The sequence below is a fragment of the Lathyrus oleraceus genome, chromosome 2, assembly GCF_024323335.1.
Source record: "Lathyrus oleraceus cultivar Zhongwan6 chromosome 2, CAAS_Psat_ZW6_1.0, whole genome shotgun sequence".
Classification (NCBI taxonomy): domain Eukaryota; kingdom Viridiplantae; phylum Streptophyta; class Magnoliopsida; order Fabales; family Fabaceae; genus Lathyrus; species Lathyrus oleraceus.
In genome coordinates, this window is record NC_066580.1 from 291,710,745 (window position 1) to 291,733,267 (window position 22,523).

At 40.7% G+C, this 22,523-nt stretch overlaps 1 protein-coding gene across 1 annotated transcript; it reads left to right on the forward strand.

Moving 5' to 3' along the window:
• Window positions 1–1,842: 1,842 nt before the first annotated feature.
• Window positions 1,843–5,274, forward strand: LOC127122941 (uncharacterized). The gene is made up of 3 exons (XM_051053214.1): window positions 1,843–2,991; window positions 3,082–4,630; window positions 4,769–5,274. Exons 1-3 carry the CDS (start codon window positions 1,843–1,845, stop codon window positions 5,272–5,274), a joined length of 3,204 nt encoding a protein of 1,067 aa, XP_050909171.1.
• The last annotated feature ends 17,249 nt before the right edge of the window (window positions 5,275–22,523 follow it).

Below are 22,523 nucleotides of genomic sequence, written 5' to 3' on the forward strand. Positions count from 1 at the left end.
TTCTAGGAAGTTCTTGGAAGATCAGGCCAAGAAGATGGAAAAAGAAGGGAATTGGGAAGCCTTTTATGTTGTGTTAGCCGTGTTGGTATATGGGATAGTTCTCTTCCCGAATATTGACCATTTTGTGGACCACCTGGCGGTGAGAGTTTTCCTCTCTGGTAACCATGTACCGTTCCTCTTGGCAGATCTCTACTACTCTCTTCATGATCATCATGAGAAGAAGGGAGGAATCGTCTTATGTTGTGCACAGTTGTTGCATGCCTGGTTTAGATCCCATATGCCTGAAGAAGGTCCCTTTGTCTCAAAGGAACTCAAGCCCTTCCAGAAGTTAGCTTCCCTCACCTCCAGTCATGTTAAGTGGTATATCAGGGATTGGGAAACCGAGAATGTGATTGTCAGCATTGGAGACTTCCCCAATGTGCCGTTGATAGGAACCAAGGGTTGCATCAACTATAACCCCATGTTATCTCTAAGGCAGCATGGGTACCCTATGAATGGCCCTCCAAAAGCTGAAGCTCTAGAGCCTTTCATCTTACATGGTGTTGAAGCGGATCATCCCATGGTGAAAAAGATCAAGAGGTCTTGGCAAGCAGTTATCAGGAAAGGTAAGGAGTTGGGTAAGAGAAATGTCGTTGCCCAAGAGCCTTACACTTGTTGGGTTAGAGAGAGGGTTCAGATGATTAAACTCCCTTATCCATTTGATCCTTCTATCTATCCATTGGTTCCGGAGCCAGAACCCATATTACCTGAAGATGTAGAGAAGCTCAATGCCCGTATCAAGGAGTTGGAGTTGGAAAATGTTGATTTGAGAATCAAGCTTGGCCGAGTCTCGATAGAGAATGGGAACTTGAAAGACGATCAACAAAAGAAGGACAAAGAGCTTGAAGTCTCCAACAAAAGAGCTAGAGAGTCTGAAGCAAGGAGGGAGAAGTTTGGACAGGCGCTCTATAGCACTAAATTGGTGTTCAAATCAAAGGAAGAGGAGTTGGATAGAGCTTTACTCCGGATTCAAAAACTCAACAAGACTCTGGAACTGACCCTTGAGATGAAAAGAGAAGCACGGTTGATTTCTGAGATTCGTACTCGTGAACTGGAGAATACCATTCAGAAATACAAGGATACTCTGGAACGCGAGAAGCTGAAGACTGAAGAGTCAGAAAGAGTTTGCACACGGTTGAAACATCATTTGGATCGAGCCGATGCTAGAATCCAAGCACTTGAAGGTGGGGATCAGGATGCTGCCTATATGGTGTTGCTAGGTGAGTGCAGATATTGGAGAAACCTCTATAGGGACATAGAGGTGACCAAGGCTGAAGACGTGCGCATTATCCAAGATCTCCAAGGGCTTTACACTGAGTGGAAGGGCAAATTTCTGAAGCTGTCCGGATTTGCGAGTTCCATCATGCGAGAGCTACCTGAGAAGCTGCAAGAAGCTGATTGGTGCATGTGTCCAGAGAACACCCGCATCAAGTCTTTAGCTTCATTAAGTTTTGTAAGGCAATGCTAGAAGGGCTGACTACCGACCTTGCTACGGTTCGGAAAGCCCATAAGCCATGAGCACGTTGTTTGTATTTGAACTTGGATATGAGATTAATGAAAAATCGCTTTTGAGATTCATTTTTATTGTGTTTCATTTCCTTATTACTTTAAATATTTGCGAACAAGTATTGTGGTATTTCTGAAATGAATGATTGAAACTAACCAAGAGTTTTGCAAACAAATGCATCCATACATGCATTCATACATTTTCGAAAAAAAGAGTCTCACTCCGCCCTTTCTTCCTCCAGTTTCACGCTGAATTTTCAACACCAGTATAATACTCGCGCCAGAGCAAGACAGAGAATGGCTGAACAAGAACAAGAGAGCGCCCGAGTTAGAGCTGAGCTAGACGAAATCAAAGGAGGCATGTCCCAGATGCGAGAGATGCTGCAAGCTTTAACCTTCAGGTTTGAGGTTCCACAAGCGACCGTTATTTCAGAGATCACGGGCCCAACAGTAGAAGTCCCACCTCAGAGGAAGTTACCCTCAACCCTTCCTCCGTATGGGCTACCTTATGACTTCGTCCCCCGAGCGGAGGTGGTGCACGAAATGGGGCAATCTGTCCAACAAGCTGTGCCATTACCAGTTTACACCGACGCACGTCCAGTCATTCATATTGTGGTTCCACCAGCCGCCTATGCTAGGCATGTTCCTCATTATGAAGATCAAAACCACATATATCAGACTGTCGACTCAACTGTTGCTGGTGACGAAGTGAGATTCGAGGATTTCAGGGAGGTAAAGGAGAACATGCAGCTCCTAGAGAAAAAGTTCCGAGATCTAGAAGGAGACCACGTCTTTGGATCTGCTGCCAAAGAAATGTGCCTTGTATCCGGGTTGGTGATTCCAGCAAAATTCAAAACTCCGGACTTCGACAAATACAAGGGGCATACTTGTCCAAAAAGCCATCTCATCATGTATTACCGCAAAATGGCTACACACGTGGAGGATGACAAGCTGATGATCCATTGCTTTCAGGATAGCTTGAGTGGGGCCCCTTCCAAGTGGTATTTGAGTCTGGATCAGAACAGGATCAGGTGTTTCCAAGACCTGTCAGACGCATTCATAAAACATTACAAGTATAATATGGACATGGCGCCTGACAGAAGACAGTTACAGAGCATGTTTCAGCATGATAAGGAGTCCTTCAAAGAGTACGCTCAGAGATGGAGGGAACTGGCTTCCCAGGTTGAACCACCTCTTGCTGAAAAAGAATTGGCTGAATTGTTTATCGACACTGTCCAACCCCAATTCTACGAGAAGATGGTTGGAAGTGCTTCTTTGGGATTCTCCGAGCTGGTTACTATAGGATCTCGCGTGGAATATGGTGTAAGGAATGGCAAACTAGCGGCTGTAGCTGGAACTTCAAGTGCTAATCCGAAGAAGTTCTCTGGAGGGTTTCCTAGGAAGAAGGAAGGGGAAACAAATGCTGTGATTACTGGTCAAGGAAGAGTTCCTCCAAGAAGGAGACCACAACAATATCCACCTCAGCAATATGTTCAACAACCAATTCCCTATCAACAACCCATGTATCCCGTCTAGTATGCTCCGCAACTATACGTGGCTGCCGTGACGCCTGCATTCAATCAACAGCCTGCTCAGGCTTATCAAGCGCCTCCAGCTTATCGACCAGCTCCAGTTCAACAACGTGCTGCGGCTCCGCCAGATTATCAACAAGCACCAGCAACTCCTGTTTATCAACAACCGAGAGCTCAAGCGCCGAGGCAGAATGCTCAGAACCAAAATAGGAGACAAGGGGATAGGGCGACCTTCAATCCAATCCCAATGTCCTACACTGAGTTTTATCCCTCCTTGTTGCAAAAGGGGTTGGTGGTTCCCAGGCCTATGGGACCTCCCCCTACTCGTCTGCCTCCATGGTACAACCCTAATGCACACTGTCCTTTTCATGAAGGTGCCCCCGGGCATGACCTAGAGGGTTGCTACGCTCTAAAGCATAGGGTTCGGGAATTGATTGAGAGCAAGATCTTGTCTTTTAAGGACATGGGGCCGAATGTGAAGAATAATCCTCTTCCTCCCCATGGAGATCCCGCGGTAAATGCCATTGAAGATGCCTCTGCTGGTGTTACGGTTGATAAGGTGGATGATGTGAAGGCTCCTTTGGTGGAATTCCATGCCCGATTGGTGGAAGCTGGCCTGATTAATGTAAATCATGAAAATTGTGAAGAGTGTGCCACACATCCAAAAGGGTGTCAGATGGTGCGAGACAATATTCAAGGCTTGATGGATGAAGGAATGCTTCAAATATCCAGTGCTGTGAAGAACGAAGATGTGTTGGTGATTGAACCTTGTTTCAATTTACCTGAACCAGTCGAAATCCCATATTATAGTGGTGGAGTGGTCCCGGTGAACAGTAAGCCATCGCCTGTCGAGATATGTATGCCCACGCCTTTTCCCTACGAGAGCACCAAGGCTGTGCCTTGGAAATATGAGATTACTGCTGTGGATAAGGTTGTTGAAGGAAGTTCAGACGCTGAGGTGACAGAAGCTGTAAGTGAAGACGTCACAAATATTGCAGGAATGAGCAGAATGACCCGTAGTGGTCGAATCTATACGCCTGAATTCAATGTGACTCCTCAAGGGCCAAATATGGAATCAACGGTTGCAGCTCCCACTAAAGAACCCGAAGTGGTCCAATCCGAAGATGCTGTTGAATTCTTGAAGTTGATCAAGAAAAGTGACTACAAGGTTGTGGACCAGTTGCATCAAACACCATCTAAGATCTCTATTCTGTCTCTTCTATTGAACTCCCAAGCCCATAGGGAAGCTTTGTTGAAGGTGCTTGCTCAAGCTCATGTAACACAAAGCATAACAGTAGACCAATTTGATGGAGTAGTTGCAAATATCACAGCCTGCAATACTTTGAGCTTCAGTGGAGAAGAATTACTTGAGGATGGACAAAATCATAACTGTGCTCTCCATATCTCGGTGAAATGCAAAGATGATGCTTTGGCGAGAGTGTTGGTTGATACTGGATCTTCGCTGAATGTTATGCCAAAGAGAACACTCGCCAAATTATCTTATCAAGGACCAGCTATGAAGCCTAGTGCCTTGGTAGTGAAAGCTTTTGATGGTTCCAGGAGAACAGTGATTGGAGAGGTTGAATTGCCCATATTGATTGGCCCTCATGTATTCCCAATTAATTTCCAAGTCATGGATATTAATCCAGCATATAGCTGCTTATTGGGGCGTCCCTGGATTCATGCTGCAGGGGCAGTTACCTCCATCTTACACCAAAAGATGAAGTTTGTGGTGGACAATCAACTGATCATCATTTCTGGAGAAGAAGACTTTGTGGTCAGTCACCTTTCATCCTTCAGATATATCGAGGCTGATGAGGACGCTTTGGAAACTTCTTTCCAAGCTCTTGAAATAGCCAATGCCACTTTTGTGGAAATGAAGGGCCCTGTTGGGAAAGCTTGTTCATCTTTCGCTTCTCTGAAAAGCGCAAAGTCTAGAATCGAGGGAGGAAACCCTGAAGGTTGGGGTCAACTTATTGATATTCGTGAGAAGCATGATCGCATTGGTCTGGGATATGTGCCTTCCGCTGTGAAAGGAGCCCGAGTCCCTGCAAAGGATAACACCCGAAGCATCCAGGAAGTGTTCCTTAGCACAGGATTCATCCATGGATATCAAGTCAATGCAATTGAAGATAGCACCGCCAATGAAGATGAGCCATGTTTGGTTTACCGGTGTGAGACAACTTTGAACAACTAGAAGGCGGTTGAGATCCCCGAAATTTTTCTTTTGTCAAAGTAATAATTGTTGTCTTTTTCCTTTCAAATCCTTAGCTCTGCCCAAGGCTAATGGATCATGTTGTAGGGCCCCTTTTCATTTTCAAATAATCATTATCAATGAATGAAAGGCATTTTGTTAAATTCTTTTTATTCATTTACTTGGCTTTCTCATAAGAAAATGACAATCTTTTCAAAAATCAAAAAAAAACTTTTCATTTATGCATCTTTTATTTTTACTTTGTCTAAAAGAAATCAATCATTCAAACATGCAGAATAAACGATAACCCCGTTGAATCCAATGACTTTACTACCTCTCATAACTTTGACTCCCCTATCTACCATGCGGAAGAAGAGGGTGAAGAAGATTGTTACATCCCCGACGAACTGGCAAGGCTGCTCGAGCACGAGTCCAAAGCCCTTCAGCCACATGAAGAACCGGTGGAAACAATCAACCTTGGCACAGAGGAAGAGAAGAAAGAAGTCAAAATCGGCTCCACACTTGAAGCAAGCGTCAAAGAGAGATTGGTTAAGCTGCTACAAGAATATGTGGATGTATTTGCATGGTCATACCAGGATATGCCGGGTCTAGACACCGACATCGTTGAGCACAAGCTGCCGCTTCAGCCAGAATGCCCGCCAGTAAAACAAAAACTCCGAAGAACAAGACCAGATATGGCTCTGAAGATTCGTGAAGAAGTCAAACGACAATTTGACGCTGGTTTTCTCGCAGTGGCGAAGTACCCACAATGGGTAGCTAACATTGTACCTGTGCCTAAAAAGGATGGCAAGGTGAGGATGTGTGTTGACTATAGGGATCTGAACAGAGCTAGTCCAAAGGACGATTTCCCTCTACCACACATTGATACTCTGGTAGATAACACTGCAAGATTTGCTGTCTTCTCCTTTATGGACGGTTTTTCGGGATACAATCAAATCAAGATGGCTCCAGATGACATGGAGAAGACCACTTTTATCACCCCTTGGGAGACTTTTTGCTACAAGGTAATGCCTTTCGGTCTCAAAAATGTCGGGGCAACTTACCAAAGAGCTATGGTCACTCTATTCCATGATATGATGCACAAGGAGATAGAGGTCTATGTTGACGACATGATCGCTAAATCTCATAATGAAGAAGATCATATGAACCATCTGAAGAAGCTATTTGAACGCCTCAGAAAGTTTAGAGTACGATTAAACCCTGCAAAATGCACATTTGGTGTCCGTTCAGGGAAGTTGCTTGGTTTCATTGTTAGTCAACGAGGAATTGAGGTAGACCCTGACAAGGTCCGAGCTATACAAGAAATGCCCGCTCCACGCACCGAGCGAGAAGTCAGAGGTTTCCTTGGACGTTTGAATTACATCTCAAGGTTTATCTCACACATGACGGCCACGTGTGAGCCTATCTTCAAATTGCTTCGAAAAAATCAAGCTGTTAAATGGAATTCTGATTGTCAAAGTGCTTTTGAGAAGATTCGTCAATACTTGCAAGAGCCTCCTATTCTGATTCCACCTGTCCTAGGAAAGCCATTAATAATGTATATGACTATGCTTGAAGGGTCAATGGGATGTGTGTTGGGGCAACATGACGAAATTGGTCGAAAAGAACATGCTATTTACTATCTGAGTAAAAAGTTTACCGATTGTGAAAGTCGATATTCGCTTTTGGAGAAAACTTGTTGCGCGCTAGCATGGGCCGCTCGTCGTTTGAGGCAGTACATGATTTGCCATACTACTTTGTTGATCTCGAAGATGGATCCAATAAAGTATATCTTTGAGAAACCTGCCTTGACTGGAAGACTTGCCCGTCGGCAGATACTTTTGTCAGAGTACGACATCCAGTACGTAACCCAGAAGGCGATTAAGGGAAGTGTGTTAGCAGAGTATCTTGCTCATCAACCAGTTGAAGACTATCAGCCATTGAAGTTTGATTTCCCCGATGAGGATATAATGGTGATAAAGGATTGTGAGATACCAGGCCCAGATGAAGGACCAGAATCAGGATCTCGATGGAAGCTCGCATTTGATGGTTCCTCCAATTACAGTGGTCATGGTGTGGGGGCTGTTTTGATGAATCCAAATGGTGGCTTCACCCCTTTCACAGCAAGGTTGTGCTTTGATTGTACGAATAATGTCGCAGAATATGAAGCTTGTATCCTTGGTCTTGAATCCGCAATTGATCTCCGAATCAGGATCCTTGAGGTGTATGGAGATTCAGCCTTGGTGATCTATCAAGTCAAAGGTGAATGGGAGACCCGTGATGCGAAGCTGATCCCGTATCGTGCTCATGTTGTAAAGATGATAGCATATTTCGATGATATCACTTTCCATCACATCCCAAGAGTAGAAAATCAAGTGGCTGACGCTTTGGCAACATTAGCATCAATGTACCAAGTCAGATTCCATAATGAAGCTCCACTTATTCGAATCGAGCGAAGAGATGAGCCTGCCTACTGTCAGCTGATTGAAGAAGAAATTGATGGTAAACCTTGGTTTCATGATATCAAGCGATATCTTCTAAATCAAGAGTATCCAGAAGATGCTACATTGTTGGATAAGAAAACTCTGAGGAGGTTATCGTCCAAATTCTTTTTGAGCAATGATGTGCTTTACAAGAGAAACCACGACATGGTTCTGCTCAGATGCGTGGATAGACACGAAGCAGACATGTTAATCAAGGAGATTCATGAAGGATCCTTTGGGACCCATGCCAATGGACATGCCATGGCGAAGAAGATTTTGAGAGCTGGCTATTACTGGTTGACCATGGAGTCCGATTGTTTCAGCTATGCAAGAAAATGTCATAAATGCCAAATTTACGCTGATAAGGTGCATGTACCGCCAACATTGTTGAATGTTTTGACATCACCTTGGCCTTTCTCAATGTGGGGCATCGACATGATTGATGCTATAGAGCCTAAGGCTTCCAATGGTCACCGCTTCATCCTGGTTGCCATCGATTACTTCACTAAATGGGTAGAGGCTGCTTCCTACGCCAATGTGACGAGACATGTGGTTGCTCGCTTTATCAAGAAGGAGATTATCTGCCGCTATGGAATCCCAAGCAAGATCATCACTGACAACGGTTCAAACTTGAACAACAAGACAATGACAGAATTATGTGAGAGTTTCAAGATTGACCACCATAATTCTTCTCCATACCGTCCAAAGATGAACGGTGTTGTTGAAGCTGCCAACAAAAATATCAAGAAGATCCTGCAAAAGATGGTGAAAACTTATAAGGATTGGCACGAGATGCTACCCTTTGCTTTGCATGGATACCGGACCTCAGTTCGCACTTCAACAGGGGCAACCCCATTCTCCTTAGTGTATGGGATGGACGCAGTTCTCCCAGTCGAAGTAGAGATACCTTCAATGAGAATATTGATGGAGGCCAAGCTAGATGAAGTTGAATGGATCCAAAACAACTATGATCAACTTAATCTCATTGATGAGAAGCGTATGACCGCTCTGTGCCATGGACAATTGTACCAACAACGAATCAAGAAAGCTTTTGACAAAAAGGTCAGTCCTCGAGAGTTCAAGGAAGGAGATCTCGTGCTCAAGAAGATCTTGTCAGTACACAAAGATTCACGCGGGAAGTGGACTCCCAACTATGAAGGCCCATACGTTGTAAAGAGAGCATACTCTGGAGGTGCTCTATTTCTCACAACTATGGATGGAGAAGAGCTCGTTCACCCTGTGAACTCTGATGCAGTCAAAAGATACTATGCCTAACAAATCCCGGTGGACTGAAAACCCGAAAGAGCGGTCCAGGAAAAAGTTAGGGATAAAAAAAAATGGTAGCTCGCTAAGTTGAAAACCTGAAAGGGCGACTTAGGCAAAAAGGAGCGTCCCGGTGGATTGAAAACCCGAAAGGGCGATCCAGGCAAAAATTAGGGACCAAAAGGCATAGACTGCATCGGTTCGTCACTGATCAATATAGAAGAGCTAAAAATGGAAGATCAATATAATTACTCCCTTCAGAAGCGAGGTCTCGTGGAGTCATTGTTATTATGGATGGTAGTAGTCATTGTGATTCAATGTAAACATTTCCCTATTGCCATTTTCAAATTTGTAACATTCCATGGAGCTACGCCATTTGCGTGCTACCATTCTTGAATAAATACAAGTTTGCCCATCAAATTCTATCATTTGCTGTTTTTCTCTGGTTTTCTTTGTTATGCAAAATCTCATTTATTTGTTAATAATGAAATTTTGAACTCAAAAAAGAATTTTTCAACATATTGAGAAACACAATTTTGCTTTGACATGTGGAAATATTAAAAGGAAATCTTTCGTCTTTCCCCGCAAGTCTCAAGTTGCGAGACTCCCCTTGGATGATCAACATCTATCTCCAAAGAGCACAAATTTATCATTCTCTGGAAGGATTATTGGGCCAGTTGTAACTGTTCAACTTGACAAATCCTCCTTTGATGCATTTACTCACTCCTTTGGTTGAGTTATTGGTGTTGAAGATTCAGTACCTCCATAAAGCTTTCCCTAATGTGCAGTCTGTATATTGTCAGCATTTGCATTTCATATATCATGCATAAAAGAAAATTCAAACCATGCATAACCGAAATATACTTCGGGCTCATTTTGCATTGACCCAGGTCTTGTTGTTGATCTTATATCTTTTAACCTCTAATTCCAATTTGAATTTGGTGCCCTTAAACCATCATCTGGTTTTCGCAGTCATTCTCAAGTCCAATTGTTGTTGGCAAAAATCTGTTAAAAGCTGGTTGTAATCCATTTGCTTACAATCAAAGTCCAATTGTTGTATGCACCTATCCGTTAAAGTTTGGTTGTGATCCATTACTTACGGTCAAAAGTCCAATTGTTGTTGGCACGTACAGAGAGTTTAATTATCCTGTCTTTCCTGATGGTTCCGTGAAAGTCATGTGTGACTCATCATCTTGAGGAATTTCCAGGAGCTTGGAGGTTTTTCGTGTTAGAAAACTCCAATGATGTTCCTTTGTATGTTTTCCAATATTCTCAGGTCATGTATGAACCTATTGGTAAAACTCCCTTTGATTTTTTTCCCAAGTGACATCAGGTCATGTATGAACCTATTGATGAAACTTGCTTTGTATGTTTTCCAATATTCTCAGGTCATGTATGAACCTATTGGTAAAACTCCCTTGGATTTTTCCCAAGCGATGTCAGGTCATGTATGAACCTGTTAATCGAAATTCTTTGAATAGTCAAGTGTTGTCAGGTCATGTATGAACCTGTTGTTGAAATTTCGTTGGATGTTCCAGCATTGTTAGGTCATGTATGAACCTGTTGCTGTTGAGCTTTTATTCCAATATTCTCAGGGCATGTCTGAACCTGTTTTTGAAGAATCTTTCCAATGTTGTCAAGTCAGGTATGAACTTGTTGTGGAAATTTTCTCAAGATGTTCCAGCATTGTTAGGTCAAGTATGAACCCGTTGCTGTTGAGCCTTTATTCCAGTTTTACCAGGTCATGTATGAACCTGTTGCTGAGCTTTTTGTTCCAATGTCATCAAGTCATGTATGAACTTGTTCTGGAAATTTTCTCAAGGTATTCAGTTTGTCATCAGGTTATGCATGAACCTGTTGATATACCCTTTTTGAATTTTTCTGAGTTTGTTAGGTCATGTCTGAACCTACTGTCAGGAATTCTGGATATTCCCCAACATTGTCAGGTCATGTATGAACCTGTTTTTGAGCTTTCATGCCAGTATTACCAGGTCATGTATGAACCTGTTTTGAAGAATCTTTCTCTATGTTTATTTCAGTGTTGTCAGGTCATGTATGAACTTGTTGATACCCTCTTTTTGAATTTTTCTGTTTGTTGTCAAGTCATGTTTGAACTTGCTGTCAGAACCGTTCTTGGTATTCCCCAGCATTGTCAGGTCATGTATGAACCTGTTGTTGAGCTTTTATTCCAGTATTACCAGGTCATGTATGAACCTGTTTTGAAGAATCTTTTTCTTTGATTATTCTAGTATTGTCAGGTCATGTATGAACCTGTTACTGAACCTTTTGTTCCAACGTTGTCAGGTCATGTATGAACCTGTCGTAGAAATTTTTCTTATTCGGTTTTAATAAGTCATGTGTGAACTTACTGCCGAAATCTCTTGTATTCTAAATGTTGTTTATCAATTTTCACTTCGATTACTCCCCAATGTGTGTCTGATTCTCCAGCAGGACTGTTTCCCCAGCAAGTTGTTTCTTACCATTTGTCTGTCTTCCTGTGGACCATCAGCATTCCCCATAGCTTGGTCTGTCTAATAGCATCTCCTGTCAAGGGTCCATCATATCCCTAGCAGATAAAAAATCACAAAAAAAAAAGAATCATGCATCCATGCATATCATATCATGCATCCATGCATATCATACCATGCATATCATAGCATATCACATCATGTCATAGGGATTCAGGATCAAAATCCGGGTCTTCTTAGTATTTAACCATCTCCCACTATGATCATATGAAGAGTGTCCTGCTTCATATTCTCTAGTTGAAGATACTTAAATAGGGGCAACTGTCATACCCCGATTTTGGTCCTGAATTTCTTTCCATGTTTTTTTTTTCATTTTTCTTATTTGGCACTTGGCCTAAAATTCATTTTTGCATACATTCATGACCAAAGGCAACCGTACGTTCCCAAATCCATATTTTGTGATAAACATTGGTTATTATTTAGCTTTTTGATCATGGTGCTTTGTGATTACAAAATGGATTTTGGTTATTTGATTTTAATTTTCAATTTTAATTTAATTTCAAAATAAATCTAATTCCAAATTTCAAGTTAATCTTAATTGTGTTTTACTAATGATTCAAACTCTAATTGATTTTAATTTCCAAATAAATGTTAGAGTTGATATCAAAGTAATTTTAACAAATTATAGATTAATTTGATTTTAATCGGTTTTATTTGGTTTTTTTGATTTTAAATTGCCATTTTGATTAGTCTCAGATTATTTCTAAAATCCAATTCATTACATTTTCAACACCATAATTTGTTATTCAGTTGCTATTCAAGTCATATGCACTACAGTTCATGTTCAAATTCATTCCAAATATCAATTAGTGCAAATCATGGCCATATAAATTTCATTCAAAGTGTTTTATTCCATTCAAATGATCAATTACATTATTAAATTCCATCATACATTGTTCATGACATGGAAATTTACAAAAAAATCGCATTTATGACTGAATGTTGACTTTGGTCAACTTTGACCAAAGTCAACCCGAATGATCCAAATCCTAGTCCTAAATCCCGAGATTTAATTGGCCTTTGAATCTTTTCCATTATGGGGTTTCCAAGTTCAACATTGGTGTCATTAGCTTCCAAGTTCAACACATGAGCCAAAAGAAGTCACCTGCAGTACATGAAGCATTATCGAGTAGGCCAAGCTGCTCAAAATGGTACAAGAAAACCTGCAATATCACTGCAGTCCATGTTTCGGTTACAAAAGCCACAACAGGAAAATGGAAAGAAAAAATAATTGTTTTGCCTTTCTCTGCTATTGAAAAGTTAAAACAGAATAAAAAGTGATTTGGAGAAGCAAAATTGCGTTTGCAGGTACAGCATCTGGTGAGTCACATTGTTGTCAACTTGAACTTTGTTAGGTTAAAGTTTCTACTTGGAAGTTGCTCTTGTAATGAATATAATCTCTCAGCTACAAGAACAAGTTAATTCGATTGCAAATTTAGCTTTTAATACCGTTGGGACACTGTAAAGGGACGCACCTCCTAACCGGCTCTCACCAAATTACCCTGAACCACCACCTGCACCTGCTGCCGGTACTCCTCCATCAACATGCTTGCAATCTCGTCCCCAACCTGCAACAAACAATAAAGAACAAACGCAACCACAACAAGCTTGCAGCAACTTAAAACCTTTGCAACATATCACACCAAAAAGGGAGGAGGTTAGAGTTTGAACAACAAATATTGCATCACAAGAGTTCACCTCACAACAATCATCACCAATAGCACAACAATTCAGCATCTTAATCACAAGAAACCGAAACAGAAAAGAAAAGAAACTTGGTTAAGGAATTTTACCAAACATTTGGTGTGCAAGTTGCAAAATGGTTGATACAACACCAATTCTCCAAAAATTCTCCGACCACAATTGACCACAACACGATAACAGTGTCACAAACTTGCAATCAAGAAATTTCAAGATAGAAAAGCGAAAGATTTCGGTTCATACATTTCACCCAATACTTGGTATGTAAGTTATGAAACGTCAATTCACAAGGCAAAATAGAGCTCCAATCAGCAACAACATCACGGTGGAGAAGGAGAAGAATTTGAAACACAAAACAAACTATAAATCGCACCGAAGTTGTGCTTGAACTGTACCAAATCGCACTGTTGAACCGAGTTGCATACCGTAACAGGGTTTCACAAAGAATTTTAAGCTGAACACATAACAAATCTTGGTTTCAAATATGAAACTCTGAACCAACAAAACCAATCTCTTCACCCCCAAAGAACTGATCCTACACAATGGAACCAATCTTCTTTCATTTTGGAAAACAACATTTTTAAATCAACAACTCCAACGGATAGATAACAGGACGTAAAACATGCACTTTGACTATCTAATTACCTGCAAATCGCGATTATAAGCATGTGGAAGTCCTCTGCACACTGTTAGAAAAGTGACCAAACCCCCTTTGATTCTGCCAGACTTGCCACGAACAAGTTCCATTGGGTTTGGATTTCTTTTCTAAGGCATTAGGCTGCTTCTTCGTGAAAAAAGTCGCTTGGAGTGAATGTCCCAGGTTTCACAGCAGTAAAAAAAATGTACGTTTACTCCAGGCTGTTAAAAATCCAGAAAATCCCCAAATTGGAATTAAGACAAAAATGAAGAAGAAAGGTTGAGCTCAGATTACCTGTTCCAAATCTAGCATCAAATAGGACAAGCTCGATTCTGAGCACGAAAAGCGCTTCTGGAATTTTCCCCTTTTGAACTCCACCAGACCAAACCTGAAAACCCTAATTCGTTAGGGATAAATAGTGAGTGAGAACACGAAATTTAGGAGGCGGAATTGAAAACTTGAAAGCAAATCAAAAACCTAATCCTAAGATAAAAGAAAACCAGCATTTGAAGAAGTGAAGGGAAGATTCAAGCATTACCTGAGCTCGCCGTCACCGTCGAAGGTGAGCCCTTTTAACAGCCTTTGCCTCTGTTTGCATGGAGAGTGAGGTTTGAGGAAGGTTGGGGACGCGAGAGCAGAGAGAGACGCAGCGTGAGAGTGACACGATTGAGTGAGATTGTGAGAGAAGTGAGCGAGGTTGAGCGTTGATGAGCGAGGTTGAGCGATTGAGTGAGATTGTGAGAGAAGTGAGCGAGGTTGAGCGTTGATGAGCGAGGTTGAGCGATTGAGTGAGATTGTGAGTTGAGAGAGCGATTGAGGACGAAGCTAGAAGAGGAGGTTTCGTTGAGGGCGTTTGAGAGTTGGGAACGCGTTTGAGAGAGAAACGTAAGGTTAAGTTGAGAAAGAGAGATTTGTGAGATTGAGAGAGCGAATTTGTGAGATTGGGAGAGAACGAGGAGAAAGGCATCTGTTACTATTCCCATTTTTTTCTTTAATTTATTTTAAACAGAATAAGTTTTTTGAAACCATTAAAAATTTTGTTTAAACTTCCTAAGTTTAGTTAATAAATATTTCCTCCTTTTCAATTCATATTCTCTTTGAAAAACCCAACAGCCAGGCGGCTAGGGTATCTTTCTTTGTTTTCTCCCATTTGGTAATCCAACAGACTACTTCCTTTTAGTTTCTATTTTCTTTTTTTAATAAAAAACTTTTATTCCTTTTTTTTCTGGTTTATATACCCAAGTGATTGTTGTAAATAATAACTAATGATAAATGGTCTAGTGGAGAGAGGGTAGTTTCTAGGTCCTGAGTGGAGTGGGTTCGATACCCATGTGTAGCATTTTATTTCTTTTAACATTTTTTATGTTTATGTTTTTGATTTTCTTTTAATTTCATCATTCATTCAAAACCATTTTTAAAACTATTAAAATCATATTTTTCTCGATTCAATGTCGAGCCCATTTTCACACCCTTGTAAGTCGATTGCTTTTGAGCATCGCCATCAACCTCACATAGCTTACTCTTGGGCTTTCTTACAATGAGCCGGTTCTCTTGCACTTACACTCATATTTCGCATCATTTGTTGTTTGAGCCTGATTTAATTATTTCATGATCTTGAATCCCCATTTGACAAAATGTACCCCACTCCCCCGATGTGTAATAATCTTGTACTGTTTCATTTCTTTATTTGTTTGACTATTTAGTTAGATACTAACACAAGAATAAAATCAACCATTTCCGAAAAATACAAAAATATGACTCGATCCAACGTCGAGTATTTTCTCAATAAACAAACCAATCCATTTCTCCCTCCCATTCTATTCCACGTATTTTTCAAACTTTCATCAAACGCTTGATTTAATGTCAAGCCATTTTTTCTAATAAAAAAAAACTCAAAAAATATTAATTTATAGTTAAGACTTTTTCAATAAGATGGAACTGGAACGTGGTGTATATCACGCACTCCTGAGACTAGGATTCGAGATGTATATCTCGCCAATCCTAGTTCTCGCCATCATCCAAACTTATCCATTTTGCTCTCTCAAACACTCATTCAAATTTCTCTTAAACGTCCATCAACACTTGATATAGGGTCAAGTCATTTTCACAACAAAAACCAAAATACCTAATTCTTACTTAACACTTTTCCAATAAAGGTGGAAATGGAACATGGTGTATACCATGCACTCCTGAGGTTAAGATTCGAGACGTATGCCTCGCTAATCTTAACTCTCGCCATCGTCTAAAATTGTCAATGTGGTTTCGTCAAACCCTTTCTCAATCAAATCTAAGATACCTAAATCTTATTTAACACTTTTTCAATAAAGGTGGAAATGGAACATGGTGTATACCATGCACTCCTGAGGTTAAGATTCGAGACGTATGTCTCGCCAATCTTAACTCTCGCCATCGTCTAAAACTGTCAATGCGGTATCTTCAAACCCTTTCTCAATCAAACCTCAAAACACTTAATTTTTATCAAACACTTTTGCCAATAGAGATGGAAATGGAACATGGTGTATACCGTGCACTCCTGAGGCTAGGATTCGAGATGTATATCTCGCTCATCCAAGTCCTCGCCATCACTCAAAATACATCCAACCGATCAAACTCTTTTCTCGCCGCCGTGCGATTAATCAAAAATCTTTTTCATAAATGAAAGATATATTGTCTTAAGTGATACAAAACAATGTTTCGGCCACGATTGTTGAGTAGAGATAAATGACGCTTTTCCGAATGTAGATTTATAAATCCGTTCGATGTGTGGTACGCGTCCACTCCTCATCTGTTTTGGGTAAAACAATGTTTTCGTCGATTAATACAATATAGCTTTCGCTAAAATCGACCAACAAACAAACATTTTTCTACCCAGAACTACGTAAGCCTTGATTTCTCTTTTGAGATACGTAGGAGCAGGATTTATAAATCTTGTCAGGCCCACTAATAAAAAAACTTAGGTTTAGTCCTTCGTCAAATATCCAAAAATATTCTCCTCTCATCCTTTCTTTCTTTCCCACCTACAAAACTGAAAAGCCTAACATTTCAAACTAACATTAACGCACACAACTGACCTAATGGTTCCCGTTGAGTACAACGGACGTGAGGGGTGCTAATACCTTCCCCTTGCGTAATCGACTCTCGAACCCTGATATTGGTTGCGATGACCATATCTTATCCTTTCTTTTGTCTTGGGTTTTATCGATATTTCCCCTTTCCTTTTTAGGAATAAATAAAGTTCGATGGCGACTCTGTTCGGTCCATCATTGCGAGCGTGCGATCGCGCTTCGCTTTGAAGTCGTATCCCCATTTTTTTCGAGGTGCGACAGCTTGCAAACGGTACTAGGTGCTTCTAAGCTTATTGAGACACTACAAACTGTGCTAAGCTTATTGGACACTACAAACTGTGCTAAGAAGATGTGTCGGCAATCGGCTGTTCGGTTCAACTGATAATATTATTCTAACTGGAGAATTTGCTGTCACCCATTTAAAGAAAGCCATATCATACTTCCATGATCATTTTGATTACTTGAAAAACAGTTGCTGCCAATGTCGGCACTATTAAGAATACAAGTGTCTGCAAACACTTTTGTATGTTGGGTCTTGGGCCGTCTTTGTATTACACTTGTATTAGACATTGTATGATTACCTGCTATAAACCAACATCATGCAGTGGCATCCAAACACATGAACCTCTCGCATCAAACCAACCTGAGGCAGTCATCCTGCTTCGATTGTCAAGAAACAGGGTACCATCCTAATGATCGTCCTTCACATCGACACTCCATGAACGCCCAACATACATTTTCTCCGACCACTCTCCCCAACCAACATTTTCTCAACAGAATATATAACAGAACCTTTTCAACCACCTGCTAACCGAATAAACCTTTTCCAATATCCGAAAAACTGCATATAACCCATAACATGATTAACCGAAAAAATTGGAACAGAATGATGATAACTCCCAACAGTCCCGAAATGTCTCTCAAGTGAAGGAAAAGATTTTGTTTGGAAATGTTGGTGTTGCCATCGGAATACTGTCAAAAAGTTGTTGTTGTTGTTCTGGTTGGTGAAAAGAAGGTGACCTCCAAGCTTCTGCGAACCTCAACTTCAGCTGACGAAATACACAAGATGGATGATCAGGTTGCATGAATTGTTGTTGGGATTATGTATGATGCTAACATCCTAATCCATACTTCCAAGATCCAAGCACAATGTTACTCACCGAGGGCCAATGCCGGTTGAACAGTGTGGTTCAATCTCTTTGAGACACCAAACAAGGTTACGCATAATTTGGTGATCTCCGTCCGTTTGGGGCCTTTCTCCTGTTTGAAGGATGGGATAAAAACACCGACTTTCATCATTACCTCAGCGATCCTTGTGGAAATTATGGCAGTTGGAAAGCCGGTGATGTTGGTTTCAATAACTAGGCAGCACAGTCAATTCTAAAACAGGACTTCAAAGACCAAACTGTTTTGCCGTAAGAGCGGGGTTCATACTGGTCATGGCTATGGTGGACAATCACCTGCTCTTTGTAGGCGTGAGCCTTCTATTCGTTTGTTACAACCTTCTTCGAATGACGGCCTTGCTGCTATTAGCCATGCTTTAGCTTGTCGCTGGCTTGACTTAACGGCGATGGCCCTGCATCCAGAATTACAACTCAAACCCCATCCCCTCACGAACGCTAACAAAGCCGCAAGTAGGATTCATCATAGCAACATAGCGTTCATCATAGCAGAATTAACCTGCAAGCATCAAAGGAATCACACGTTACGACAGTGCGTACGACGACAATGAGTGATCTAACTCGAGTTGCAGCATCAGCGATGATTCCATGTCCCTGCAGTAACAACAGTTCACATCAGAAGGCTACCAAAATTAACACTAAAAATAAAATACAAACCCAAATAACTTTCATTCAAAATAAATAATAGAATTAGGATTAACTGAGTTTGGACACTGCTGCTAACTCATTCCTTTGTAAACTCATTAAACTAGTCATTCACATTTTTTCCTTTCTACACTCATCACTAACCAAGTTACAATCATATAACTAACTGAGAAAGTGTCCAATAACTAACTGAGTCTGTGATCGACTCAGTGAGTTTAATCTAACAAACTCCTAGCCTAACTCCAATCCTCCATTCAATCCGAACCTGCACTCTATAAATTCACTCCTCCTCTCACTATTTTAAGGCTATACTTTCACAATCTTCATCACTCTCAATCACATGTGATTCTCATAGCTCCCTCCCAATTCCTCACTACACGCTCTCCATTACCGTAACTGTTAGAGCTTCAACACCAGAAGCTCTAATAAGTTGAGCTTTAACCTTCATCATCCTCTCTGATACAACGAATCACAGGCGCATCTCAAGAGGAAGTTATCTCCTTAGATTGGAGATTGGAGGAGAAGAAGATTGCTTCGCATTCATACAGAAGAAGGAGGACGGAGGAAACACGTGAAGCAAAAAGAACTCAGAACAAGATTTCTCACCTGGAAATAGAGAGTTTGTCGGCGCAGCCATAATCTCCGACAAGGTGAGTTTCAAATCCTCTCTCCTTTCATTCTGTTACCGCTATGATGTAGAAGATATGTAGATGACTTAGCCGTAATTCCCGGAGCTCCGATTTTAGGAGATCGGCGTCGGACGTAGGTTTTTGTTTTAGGATTTCCGATTATCTCTCGCCGATGTGAGAAACTCTGGAAGGAAGTAGAGATTTCTCCATCGTATTCGTGATCGACACCTTGAGTCGGTTAGTACATAGGATTCCTTTGAGTTAATCCATCGTCGTCGCCAAGGACCGCCTCCGGTCCGGCGGAACATATAACCGCGGTGTCGCCGGGAGTTGCGTCGTCTTTAAATTAGCATTAAGTCATTGGTAGCTCGCGACGTTTAACACGAGGTCGACGTCACCGCCGTGCTTCGAGGATCCACTGCCACGCCGCTAATTCCAGTGGCATCCGTGGCCAATTCCAGTGGCATCCGTGGCCAATTCCACGCTGGATTTTGATTGGGCCTGAGGATTGGGCTTTAGGTTGTTTGCTAAACATCACCATCTCCTTCCTGTTAAACCCCCTGTTGGTTAGGCACATGATTTGCTTCCTAATTTCTTGTTAATCCATGATTAGAGTTTATTAATCTCTTTTTTTTTGCAATTTATTTTGATACTGTTTGTTAATCTTGACAGAAATATTAGATTTAATTCTTAGTTTTTAATTAGGAATTAACATAATCTTAGGTATAATTAGCTTAATGCATGTTTAATTAGGTAATTAGTTAGAAATTAGGCTTAATCGTTTTTACATATTGTGTTTAGTTTCTTAACTTTCCAGAATTAATTTTCATGTGATTAACCATGCCATGTTTAGAAATCCATTTGATTTGCCATGTTAAGTCTCATGTACGCGATTAATCTCATGTTGACTTGGTTATTTTTTTTGTTTATGGTTAATGGCTAAATTGAAGTTTCCATTTTAATTTGATTTGGTATATGTTTGTTCATCATCACCACTACACCACATCATATTATGATCGTACCATATCATTCACTTGAATTAACATTTAAATTCCATTTTATTAATGCACACTAACCATAGTATTTTTTTGTGGTGGCATGTGAATGAGAGATCCAAACCATCCTACAAGTTATTCTTTTATTTTTATAATTTGTAAAGTGTAGTTTTCTCCTCATGTCTTTGTGTTGTATGGTGTGAGTTCCCCCCATTGTGGGTTAAATGTCCCCCCTCCCCTTACTCATGTAATAACTTAGATTTATTGCTTTCTAGCTAGTTTACTATGCATGTTAATAATCAAAGATAAAACACAAAACGATAAACAAAGCATTTTCAAAAGAAACAAAAGAAACTTGATCCAACGTCAAGTCGTTTTCCAAATAAAAATCACATCATTGCAACTTAAATGCTTGATCCATCGTCAAGCATTCTCCATTCACTCCAAGATCCATCATTTACATCTCTTCTCCATTCTCTTCTCAATCCTCATTCTATCTCTTACCCCCATTCTTCACTCACTACTTTCATAATAAATTCAAAACACTTGATTCAACGTCAAGTTTCTTTTTCAAAACGTTTTCATAACAAATTGGAATGCAAATGGGGTGTACGTGTTTCTACACAACATTCAAGTAATTGGGTTGTCGGCCGTACCTAGCCTGAGGACCCGACACTTGACTTTCCCCCTTAAAACATCTAACAATTCAAACAAGTTAAATTTAGGCGCTATGAGGAAGAAAAAGAATAGTTAGGACTCCATTGTCCTCTCGATTCCCAAGTACTTTGATTGTTGATTGTACTTAGTCAAGGGTTAGAGACTTGTCTCCCTCTAAGTTCCAACAATCAAACTTGCCAAACTCCTTTCACAATCAAATCTCTTTTTTGGATGAAAAAGAGTGGTTAGGACCACGTTGTCCTCTCAACTCCCGAGTTATTGGACCGTTGACTGTATCTAGCCAAGGGTTTAATGATTGTCTCCATGCATAAAATCAACCCTAACAAATCAAATCATCTTTTGCCTTAGCGCACACTTCAAAACCTTTCAATAAGGACGTGTTACTTCCGTTCTACCGTGAACAAAGCTTAAGCCTCCATGTGTGAGCAAGTAATGTTTATCTGCTAGAGTGTGAACCAAGCGTATCCACTTTACCGCAAACAAACAAATACTTTCTGCTCCCATGACAGAGTATACAAGAAAGTCAACAGTAGCGCGCGAACGTCAATACTGTTCAGTAAAAACAACCAAACAAATACGCCATTTTGAGCCGAACTACGAAGCTCTGACTTCCCTATTGCACGTATGGGGATACGTAGGCACAAGGGCCCAAATCCTTGGCGAGCACACTAAATTAAAACTTATTTTCTCTCCCATCTTATTCTTTCATCTCATTCCCGATAGCAAGCAACATACCGATAAGTAAACATCCATACTCATTTGATACAAGCAAGTGGTTCCCATGGAGTACCATGGATGTGAGGGGTGCTAATACCTTCCCCTTGCATAACCGACTTCCGAATCCGCTCTTGGTTGCGAGAACATTTCTCTCATTTGGGGTTTTATCGCTATTTTCCCTTTCCTTTGGAATAAATAAAATCCGGTGGCGACTCTGTATTTTTCGCGGCGCTTCATCTGGGAAAGTGAAATAATGGTAGAGAGGATCATAGAACTGCACTAGCACACTCAAAAGTCCTTCAACCACATCAATAGATAAGATAGACAGAAGCTTCCCATGACGTTGTTTGAAGTCCAAGGGATCTAATACAAAAGATGCTAGCTTCCTTAACTCTTTCAAATCGGGACATCTGAAATTGTACTTCTTAGTGTTCCTTCGTCCATAATCCATGGTCTGAAAATATTTGCAAATGATACCTTAGTTCCTTGAAATTTTCGTGTGATGAATGTTATGATGTGCATGAATGCAACAATCACAAATAAAGGATCACACATAAGGCAAACAAAGGTCAAGGGATGAATCAAGTCATTGTCAAGATCAACCATCTGTTTTGGTGGGTTATGGTTTACACCTTATCAACACCCAAGTTCCATGGATATTGACAAGACTTGATTGGATCAACCAAGAATCAAGGGTTTGTTGCAAGTCACGAGCATTGAGTCTGGGTAA

What these genes read in the sequence shown, in the direction of transcription:
- LOC127122941 (XM_051053214.1), top strand. Translation starts at nt 1,843, where the DNA reads ATGGCTGAACAAGAACAAGAGAGCGCCCGAGTTAGAGCTGAGCTAGAC. An exon ending in TGATTACTGGTCAAGGAAGA is followed by an intron (nt 2,992 to 3,081) that starts GTTCCTCCAAGA and finishes TATCCCGTCTAG; the next exon opens with TATGCTCCGCAACTATACGT. An exon ending in GGTAGTGAAAGCTTTTGATG is followed by an intron (nt 4,631 to 4,768) that starts GTTCCAGGAGAA and finishes TTCATGCTGCAG; the next exon opens with GGGCAGTTACCTCCATCTTA.